Genomic DNA, 10,466 nt, shown 5'->3' with positions numbered 1-10,466 from the left:
TGAATGCTGAGCTGTAGTCTACAAACAGCACTCACATAAGTGTTCTTTTTTTCCAGGTGGGAGAGAGCAGTGTGTATTGTAGATGCAATGGCATCATCAGTGGAGCGGTTGTTGCGGTAAGCAAACTGCAATGGGTCAAGAGAGAGAGGCAGCACAGAGCAGATGTAATCTCTGATTAGTCTCTCAAAGCATTTGCTGATGATGGGGGTCAGAGCAACAGGATGCCAGTCATTTAAGCAAGTGATTTTTGATTGCTTTGGAACAGGCACAATGGTGGATGTTTTAAAGCATGTGGGGACTACAGACAAAGAGAGGGAAAGGTTGAAAATGTCTGTAAAAACACCAGCCAGCTGGTTCGCGCTCGCTCTTATGACGCGGCCTGGAATGCCGTCTGGGCCCGCGGCTTTGCGGATATTCACCCGTCGGAATGATCGGGTTACATCCGCTACAGAGACGGAGAGTGAACTAACCTCTGTAGCATCGGCCGTGAGAGCTCTCTCCGCGAGGGCGGTGTTATTTCCCTCAAAACGAGCATAAAATGTATTTAGCTCATCCGGGAGAGAGGCAGCGGAGTTCATGGCGGAGTTTTTATTCCCTTTAAAGTCCGTGATGATGTTAATTCCCTGCCACATGCTTCTAGAGTTGGTGGTGTTAAACTGTCCTTCAACCTTGTTCCTGTACTGCCGTTTTGCTGTTCTGATAGTTTTTCAGAGGGCATAACTGGTTTGTTTATGCTCCTCCATGTTCCCGGAATTGAAAGTGGAGGTCCGCACATTAAGTGCCACACGAACATCGCTATTTGTCCATGGCTTCTGGTTCGGATAGATCCATATTGTTCTGGTCAGAACGACGTCCTCCATGCACTTTTTGATGAAACACATTACGCTATCAGCGTAAACCTCAATGTCGTCATCAGAGGCGGACCGGAACATCTCCCAGTCTGTGTGATCAAAACAGTCCTGTAGTGTAGAGTCTGATTGGTCCAACCAGCACTGGATCGTTCTGAGGGTGGGTGCTTCCTGTTTCAGTTTCTGCCTGTAAGCGGGCAGAAGCAGAATGGAAGAGTGGTCCGATTTGCCAAATGGTGGGCAGGGGAGGGATTTGTAGCCATCCCAGAAGGGAGAGTAGCAATGGTCCAAAACCCGGTCCCCTCGTGTGTTGAAACTAATGTGCTGGTAGTATTTTGGTGCGACTGATTTTCAACTGGCTTTATTAAAGTCCCCGGTCACAATGAACGTGGCCTCAGGGTGCGCGGTTTCCTGCTCACTTATTCTCCCATACAGTTCCTTGAGTGCCCGGTCTGTGTCCGCTTGTGGGGGAATGTACACAGCAGCGATAATGACCGCTGTGAATTCCCTCGGTAGCCAGAATGGTCGACACAGAAGCATGAGAAATTCCAGATCAGGAGAACAGAAAGACTTGATAGAATGTACATTCCTCTGATCACACCAGGATTTGTTGATCATAAAACATACACCACCACTTTTGCTTTTACCTGAGAGGTCTTTCGCTCTGTCCGCTTGGTGCACGGAGAACCCCGCGGGTTCAATGGCTGAGTCTGGAATTTCAGCAGACATCCAAGTTTCTGTTAGGCAGATAATGCCGCAGTCCCTCGTCTCTTGTTGGAAAGAGACCCGCGCTTTCAGCTTGCAGAGCTTGTTATCCAGAGACTGAACATTTGCCAGTAGAATAGTGGGTAGCGGAGGTCGATTTGCGCGGCGTCTTACTCTGATGAGAACGCCGGCTCTGTTTCCCCTTTTCCTCCTGTGTTTCCGCGGCCGTGCTGCCCAGACAAAGGGCTCCGCTTGCGTGTTTGTATTCAGCGGGTCGGCATTGAGGAATTTGAAGTAAGGTTTATGGTGTGAAATTGCTGAACCAATGTCCAAACGTGTTTGTCTGTCGTAGACAATAAGGCAGACAACATCCAAGACAAAAAAACATAAGAACTGTGAACAAAACAAACAAAAGACTGCCATGTTGTGTCGGAGCTCGCAACGCAGCAGCCATACTCTGCGCCATCTTGAGTCACACCAGATTTGGTGTTGTGTTTTCTGATTTGCCATTGTGTTTTCTTATTTGTTGATGTGTTTCTGAATTGTTATTTTGTCTTTGGATTTGCCATTGTGTTTTTAGATTTGTTGTTTAGTTTTGCACTTCCCGGCCACCATAGTAGACAGATGATGGAACACATGGTATATACCGCTTGCTTCGCTTGTGATTTTGATTCAGATTCGTGATTCGCAAAATGAATCAATCAGAAAGCTTTTTGATTCTTTTTGGTCGTTTCAAAGAATCAAATTTAAAAGATTCAACTCAAATGATTCTTTTACGAATCAGATATCACTATCGCCAATCAGTATGCATTTATGTAAGTACAGCTTGTTATTGTTTTGCAGTTTTCAGTTGCAAAAGTAATGAAAGGGTTTGGTGAAATGTATCTTAAAATTATTAAAAGTATTTATATTCTCTTCAAATTTCTTTGAAGTAAAAGTAAAAGTCCAAAGAAATATTTATTCTCAAGTAAAATACAAATAATGGAAAACTGTACTTACAGTAAGTACCTTACCTCTGCAAACCATATACTGTTCGTATTACAATTGCATGGCTGTGTAAGCAGAGAGTGTGGGTGCTATATTGGGCTGACCTGTCTCCAACTGAGAATGTGTGGCGCATTATGAAGTGCTAAATCTGGCAATGAAGGCCCCGTACAACTGTGCAGCAGAAGACATGCATAGCTGATGAATGGGGGGAAATTCTTCTTGCTAAATTTAACAAATTTGTATCTTCAGTGCCCAAATGCTTAATAAGTGTTGTAAGAAGAAATGGTGATGTTTCACAATGGTAAACACTCGACTGTGGTGTGTTGCAATCATCTGATTTGAAATTACTGTACATTAAAAAAATTAAAATAACAAAACAATAATAATAATTATATTCACAAGGAAAAACATAATATAATGTGTAGTTATAGTGCATTCAATATAGCAAATGGTGAATATAATTTACAAATCATTCCATTTTGTTTTTATTAACATTTTTATACTGTCCCAACTTTTTTTGGAATTGTGGTTGTATTTCAAGTTGGTAAACACACCTATTAGATTTTAATTGTGTTAATATTATTAGGGACTTCATATTGAAATCATATTTTGATTATTTTGAAATATTGTCATTTGAACTGTGATATTATAAACATTTAACATCACACATTGCACTGTTTAGATATCAAGGCAAAAAAAGTCATAAAATCATATTAAAACAGAAGTTTTGCACACACACACACACACACACAAAATAACAATTGATCCATTTGTCTCTAAATTAAGTAATGTTTTGCTTGTGCTCTCTGGCATAGTGGACTAAAGCACTAAACTGGTAAATGGAAGGTTGTTGGTTCAATCCCCACAGCCACCACCACTGTGTCCTTGAGCAAGGCACTTAACTCCAGGTTGCTCCAGGGGGATTGTACCTGTAATAAGGGCACTGTAAGTCTGCCAAATGCATAGATGAAACAATGAAAAACAACCAAATTATTATTTACATTGCTGCCTAAAACATTCAAATGTTTTATTATTATTATTATTATTACTACTACTACTACTACTACTATTTATTTATTTATTTGAATGAACTTTTAATAACATTAAAGTCTGGTGGACTTTGATCCGGTTCCGAGTTGGAAGCTCAATGGGGGAGGAGCGAGGAAACGAGGATGCAAAATTTAAGAAATTAGAAGCACACCTTCTGTTTGCTGTCTTTGGAAAGCAAGCTTTTTTTAAAAAAAAAAAAAAAAAAAAAAAAAACAGAGGCTGTGTGGTGAAATGGATGAGGTAGTTTAATTCAGTTGATAAGTCTCGCAGAGGTTTGTAAAACAGTTACATTACAGCACATTTTATCACCAAAAAACACAACAGAATGATCTTCTTTCAGTTTAGTCATTTAAATGATCTTCCAATTAAATAACAAACAATACAAGATGCATGTTTCAAATTACCCTTAGAAGTGCGGACTGGAAAATGGTACAACAGTGCAATATACAGTACTGTACAGTCATCACACTATGCTATATTGCCTAGACAAATATACAAACAATTTATAATACCTATGACACTGCCATGAGTTTCTCTGTCAATTCTGAGAGTAGAACAGTCAATACACTAATGATACTATAAGAATTGGACAGTAAGTGTATAATAAAATACACTATTATATGCTGTAATGTATACTTCTGCACCATAAACATGAATGAAGAGACACTGCCTCCCACTAAAACTTTATCCTCTGGAGTTGCTGTTTGACAAATACTTCAGCAATATGAGCTGTTTACAAACTAATTGATATTGTATTTTATAATATTTGTATTACATTTATTTTATTTTTATTATATTCTAAAGTAATATGTACCAATAATTTCACAAATGAACTCTGAACACAAAGCAAAACAAAAAAGGACCAAAGCATTTTATTCCAATGTTCAGTTTTATACTTTTTATACTATTTTATTTTAAGTTCTGTAATATTAAGTTCTGTTTTTTACGATATGTTTTGTTGTCCTAATAGCATCAAAAATGAGTCATTTGGAAGGAAAGTCTCCTGATGAGCGCAGAGCAGGTGAGAATAACACACACAACCCCCATGATCAGTCATATTACAATGCACTTGTTGTTTATGACTTGAATGACAATGTCTTTGTCATTAACTGTGATTCAGTATACTGAATTAACTCAAGCTGAAGTATCTTAGCTTTGAAGTCCATATGGACAACTAAAGGGGCTGCTGCGGATATTGCATAAAAACTGCTGGATGGAAACACCAAGATGCAAATAAAAAAAAACCTGCTCGCTTGAGGTGGACACATTGTTTTAAGAAGAAATGCACATAAACTATGATGGAAACACATTTACCCAATAAACACCAAGATGCATATCAAGAAAGTCATGTGACTGAATAATTAGTTCATAACTGGACTAACCAGCAGACCAATCATCCCGTCTGAAATGTCGCTCTGGTCATTCTGAAATAATGGTGTCTAAAAAATGTAAAGCCTGTTTAGAGTTTGCAGAGCAAATAAGTCAGATACAAACTTGAACTGCGGCGAAGAGCAGGTATTGACACTTTTGAAAAATATATTATAGATCCGCATAGCAAAGTCATAAGGATCAACACACACACAGCACTCCCAGAACTGTATGAAGCTCTGTCACTCCCAGACATGAGTTCTTCTAGAGTGTTTTGTACGTGTGCTCTAAACCGCAAATACTTATTTATAAAATAGTCACAGTGGCTACAATTTCCACTGTGAGGATTTTATTGTTTTAAACACATGCTAATGCTAATGATCAAGGTAGTGTGGTTGCAGTACTAACTCTACTTCTTTGTTTCAGCGCTGTTCACAAAACATGGATACACATTACAGAAAAAACTTGGGCAAGGAGTCTCAGATGTAGCATTTCTTGTGAACAACTTAGAGGAAGATTTGTATGTAATCAAAGAGATTAACTGCAGATATGTAAGTATAATCAGGAGTTTACTAACGCCTCAACAGTAGATGCAATTTGCAGTTGTCACTTTGTTTAGTAACATTTTAAGTCCTCATAGGCATAAGTGATGTTTTCCCCTCTAAAGGAAAGTTCTGACACAGTCAAAAAAGAAGTTGATATCATAAAACATCTGAACCATGCATATATTGTTGATTATGAGGATTCATTTGAAGGTATGTTGGATTGTATTTTAGAAAGAGACATGACAATGTTCCTACATTAAAATCTTTTACAAAATGAGAGAAAACACAAATAAATCCTGTACATAAAGGAGTCAGAGGATAATAAAATTAACATAAAAAAATGTCTTTAATTACTATGTTATTGTTATCTGACCTGAGCTTTGACTGAAATGCTACAGTGTTCATTATAATTGCAGACAAAGAGTATTTAAATACATTTATTAATGTGATGTATTTTGTTTGATTGGATATTTATTTTATTGTTATTTGTTTAGACAGAGAAGCTGGACTTTTTTATATAGTGATGGAGTACTGTGCAGAAGGTGATCTTAACAAGAGGATGCAAACACAGAGAGGAAATGGGTTCAAAGAAGAACAGGTAATGTATGCAGATATTCATGCAAGTATTTACTGTGTGCAAAAGAATATTCACACATTTCAATGTATATAAAAAGAAGGGAACTACTATATGGTTAGGTTTATGAATAGGTAAGAGTAGAATTGACTTTAAGTAGATATGCTGATTAGAAGATTCCTTAAATAATAAAAAGTTATATTGAGAAGGCTAACATCTAGCTTTTGCATTTCAGCAAAATACCAAATTATTGTACTTTATTCAGGTAGACTAGTAAAAAGAAATGTAACAGTAATTGGGAGTGTGTTACCTCATATGATTCACAGATACTGGATATAGTTAACTAAGATCTTGACTTATTTTGTGATGACTGCTTTATTTTTCAGGTTCTCAAACTGAATAATCAGCTTCATCACAATAATCAAAATTATCACTAAAAACTTCAAATGTGACTAATGGCTAAAGTTTACTAATATGAAACTAATAAATAAATAAAACACACAACCTTAAAAAAATTTTTTATTTTTTATTTTTTATGACTACTCCTTAGATGACAGAGGACTATGTAGTGTTTTCCACTGCTGATGGGTTTGAATAATCAAAGTCTATCATCTGTGTGTAGATCCATGACTGGTTTGTGCAGATTTGTTTAGCTCTGAAGTGTCTCCATGAGAAGAATATTCTTCACAGAGATATCAAGCCACAGGTAGGCACTGACACAGCTCAATATGTCACTTGTAAACAGGCCCAGTTTCTGTTTTACGAACTTGTTCTGTTTTTATTCCAGAATGTTTTTCTGACTGAGTATGGTTACATCAATTTAAGATGCTTAATAACATTGGAAAGGTAAAATAAATAAATAAATAAGTTATTTTGATAAGTGATTTTTGTCAAATGTCAGTTTAGACAATAAATAAATAAATCAATAAATAATACTTTATTTCTTTTTAGAGCCGACCAGTATACAAATTCAGGTGTGGGTGCAGAACTCTATGATAGCCCAGAAGTTTATACAGAAAAATACACTTCTAAAAGGTATGCTTGTTGTAAAGGGTCTGGTAATGTGTATAAAAATGTAAATACTAATATGTTCAGCAATTATAAAATAAAATTACTATTAAGAAATAAAATGTAAAGTTACTATTAACTATTAATCAAAGCTACAAGTTTTATGCTGAAGGTCTTCAGTATAAAGGCTGATTATCAAAGTAGCATACTACTTCTTTTTCATTTCTACTCTTTTGATTACAGTGACATCTGGTCATTGGGATGGTTGCTACATGATCTGTGCATGCTTGATGTCTGGGTAGGATTTTATTTATTTATTTCATTTTTTGTTCTCTCTCTCTCTCTCTCAAAGCACTGTATTATCTGATACTGTACATAACGTTAATAGCAAAAATCTTAATACTGCTTTAATTGCAAAAAGCTTTAGAATACACAAGACCAGAGCACATACTTTTTGAGATCTTAAGAATTGAAATAGATTCAGAAATGTTACACATGAGATGTTATATTTAAATAAATAAATAATAACGGAAATAATGGAAAATGCTCAGTTATTGCAACTTCTGAATAATTTACTTAAACATTGATACACCGACTACTTTTCTGCTTGACTAGTCGACTGGTAATAATTAGTAGTTGTACAAGCCCCTCTTGACAGCTGAATTGTACTCCTGCTGCAATCATAGGGTGCTTTCACACTCGGTCAGAACCTGAGTTCATCATCTCTCTCCTCCCCCTGCTGATCTCTGTTCACATCATGTTTCTGGGTCCAAACTACGGTCTGATTGTGTCATTAATGTAATTACAAGCAGTAGCCGTTTACCAATGTAACTATGTAATACTCTGGAAAACATCAGCATCATGATGTTATTGAAAAACTTTTTTCTTTGGATTTTCCACCAAATCTTTACATGCACAGAATGACACTTGCATTTCTCTGGAGCAGAAGAAAGTTTGTGTTAGTCGTGGGCTCGTGCATGCAAATACTCTGAAGAATGTGAGCTGCTCTCTGAAGGCAATTTATTTGGCATCAGGTGTGAGAAATGTATTAAAACATAATAATTGTATTGGGGATCTACAAACACACATAATATACTGTATGTTATCAATAAAGGTTCACTTCCATGATTTCGAGTGTTTGCGTTCATATCAGCAGCGAATCGTAGCAGAGTTCACATGAACCGTACCCCAGACCACCTTTTCAAACAACGTTCACATAACCCAAACAAACCGAACTCGAATGTCAAACAAACCTGAGTGCACATCAAAAGTGTACCATAATCTGTCGACATAGAACCAACACACTGACGAGTGTTGGAACTAATTGAAAAGTTGGTGCAACCCGTAATATACATATCCTTTACATTATATATAAGATTATATGAACAAACTCAGTGGGAAAGATCTAGAGTAACCAGATTTTCCTTTGTCTCCACAGTCAGATATTCTAGAGCGTCGCTTTCTACATGCCATCAGCATGAGAGGAACTCCCCCCGACATATCAGAGAAGTACTCAGAGGAGCTACGGGAACTGATCAAAGAAATGCTCAGCTGCGACCCTAATGAAAGACCTTCGGTCGATGACATTTTAGCAAAACCATTCTTAAACGACTCGGTAAACAAATATAAAAAAATTCCAGAGGCACTTGAACAGAAGTTCATGAAGTCCATCAGGGCCTTTGATCAGGCCTACAACAAGCACTATATTGAGCTGGAGATCTTAGTCAGTGAATGGGCAAAAGCAACAGATTCACTAGAGGATATTCATTATAAAGCCACTGCAGGCAGTCTGTCAGGTGGAGTGATTGGAGCCGCTGGTGGCATCACTGCAGTGGTTGGTGCAATTTTGGCACCGTTCACTCTTGGTGCCTCTTTGATTGTAACAGGTGTGGGTGTTGGTGTAGGAGTTGCTGGTGGTTTAACAGGTGCTGCCTCCAACATTACCAATACAGTAAAACAAAAATCACTCCGTGAGAGCCTTGAAAAAATTGAACAGACTTATAAGAATGCGAGTGCACCTATTCTAAATTCACTGAAAACACTGAAACAATTGATGAAAAAAATTGCTAAATTCTGTGTTTTTGTCAGCGCATCAACACTGGATAATGCGCAGATGGCATGGAGAGTAGGCAGAAGTACAGTATCATGTGTAACAGAAATCATGCATATATGCCTGTTGGCAAATATCGGCCGAATTGGTACTCAAGCTGCCAAAATAGGACGAGCCGCAGCAGCAGCTTCAGGTGTGTTAAGTGGTATCTTAATCATAGCTGACGTTGCCTTCATAGTAAAAGATTCAATGGAGATTCATGAGATGAGAAACACGAAAACAACAAATGATCCTGAACAGTTCAAATCCAGTGTACTCAGGTCTATTGCACAGATGAGAAAAACACATCAAGAGCTCTGCAATGTCTTGGACGAGATTAAAAACACAAGAGAGGAACTAAAAGAGTATATAGAAAAAGCTGGCACAAACACATGGACACATGATTCTGCCGATACTTAGAACATGTGAATTTGAGGCTGTAGTAGGGGATGGGTGGCATTTCCTTTTTACATATATACATAAGGACTCATTGTAGCGACATGTCATGCCATTCTCTACTCAGTTCAGGTGATTATGTCACAGGATCAACAGTCTTCGGATGTCATCACATATTTAACCGCAATATTTTTAATTATACTTATACAGTTAATATATTAGTTTAGTCACATTTAAACTATCAAAACTATATTTTAGATATTCTAACCCAACCCCAACCGGAAACATAACCACTTTTCAACAAAAAAAGAACATGCAAAAGGGAAATAAATGTACAGTCGCAGTAATTGATTCAAGATATTGCCATACAAGCACTTCAGAAGTATTTCAAACAACTTGTGTTGCATTTAAGGTATTATACAGAGTAAAAATAAAGGTTTTAATCCCTGAAAATCTTCCTCTCTGTCAAGGCTGTCACATCTCATTTAAAAATATACATCCAATCGGTCACATGGCCTAGTTTTTGACTGTTGTCAACATTTCTATAAACAGAGCAAGACTGTAAATTATTCCTTGAATATGCATCTTAAAAGTTAATTCTGATTGTACAGCTGTACAATTTTTAGCTAAAACTTGTTCAAAAGTATACAGTAGCTAATATTAATAAAACAAAATAACATTATGGACTTTGTGCCTTTATTAATCAATTTCAGTGTCTCAAAGGTTCTTGTTTCATCTTATCACTTGTCAGTTAATACCCAATGTTATTGCGGCAAAAACATTGATTTAATGAAAGAGAAACTAAACAAACTGAAAATGAAACAATTCTTGTCATTTTTGTAATTCAATTTACACACAGAACACCCTTGATAATTGATAATAGATGAAGACGATAA

At 36.8% G+C, this 10,466-nt stretch overlaps 1 protein-coding gene across 2 annotated transcripts; it reads left to right on the top strand.

Moving 5' to 3' along the window:
• Positions 1 to 3,906: 3,906 nt before the first annotated feature.
• Positions 3,907 to 10,095, top strand: LOC127447762 (apolipoprotein L4-like). Of its 2 annotated transcripts, XM_051709815.1 has the most exons (9): positions 3,907 to 4,611; positions 5,385 to 5,509; positions 5,626 to 5,713; positions 5,998 to 6,101; positions 6,700 to 6,783; positions 6,865 to 6,923; positions 7,029 to 7,112; positions 7,329 to 7,383; positions 8,524 to 10,095. In XM_051709815.1, the coding sequence occupies exons 1-9, from the start codon at positions 4,569 to 4,571 to the stop codon at positions 9,592 to 9,594; spliced, it is 1,713 nt and encodes a 570-aa protein (XP_051565775.1). In that variant the 5' UTR covers positions 3,907 to 4,568; the 3' UTR covers positions 9,595 to 10,095. The 2 variants fall into 2 exon arrangements, with proteins under 2 accessions (XP_051565775.1, XP_051565786.1); XM_051709826.1 differs by lacking the exons at positions 3,907 to 4,611; positions 5,626 to 5,713 and having other exon boundaries at positions 5,491 to 5,509.
• The last annotated feature ends 371 nt before the right edge of the window (positions 10,096 to 10,466 follow it).

The sequence above is a fragment of the Myxocyprinus asiaticus genome, chromosome 1, assembly GCF_019703515.2.
Source record: "Myxocyprinus asiaticus isolate MX2 ecotype Aquarium Trade chromosome 1, UBuf_Myxa_2, whole genome shotgun sequence".
In the NCBI taxonomy this organism is placed as follows: domain Eukaryota; kingdom Metazoa; phylum Chordata; class Actinopteri; order Cypriniformes; family Catostomidae; genus Myxocyprinus; species Myxocyprinus asiaticus.
The sequence above is the reverse complement of the archived record's forward strand: the minus strand, read 5'-3'. Positions and strand labels throughout refer to the sequence as shown.

What these genes read in the sequence shown, in the direction of transcription:
- LOC127447762 (XM_051709815.1), top strand. Translation starts at nt 4,569, where the DNA reads ATGAGTCATTTGGAAGGAAAGTCTCCTGATGAGCGCAGAGCAG. An exon ending in TCCTGATGAGCGCAGAGCAG is followed by an intron (nt 4,612 to 5,384) that starts GTGAGAATAACA and finishes TCTTTGTTTCAG; the next exon opens with CGCTGTTCACAAAACATGGA. An exon ending in TTATGAGGATTCATTTGAAG is followed by an intron (nt 5,714 to 5,997) that starts GTATGTTGGATT and finishes TTATTTGTTTAG; the next exon opens with ACAGAGAAGCTGGACTTTTT.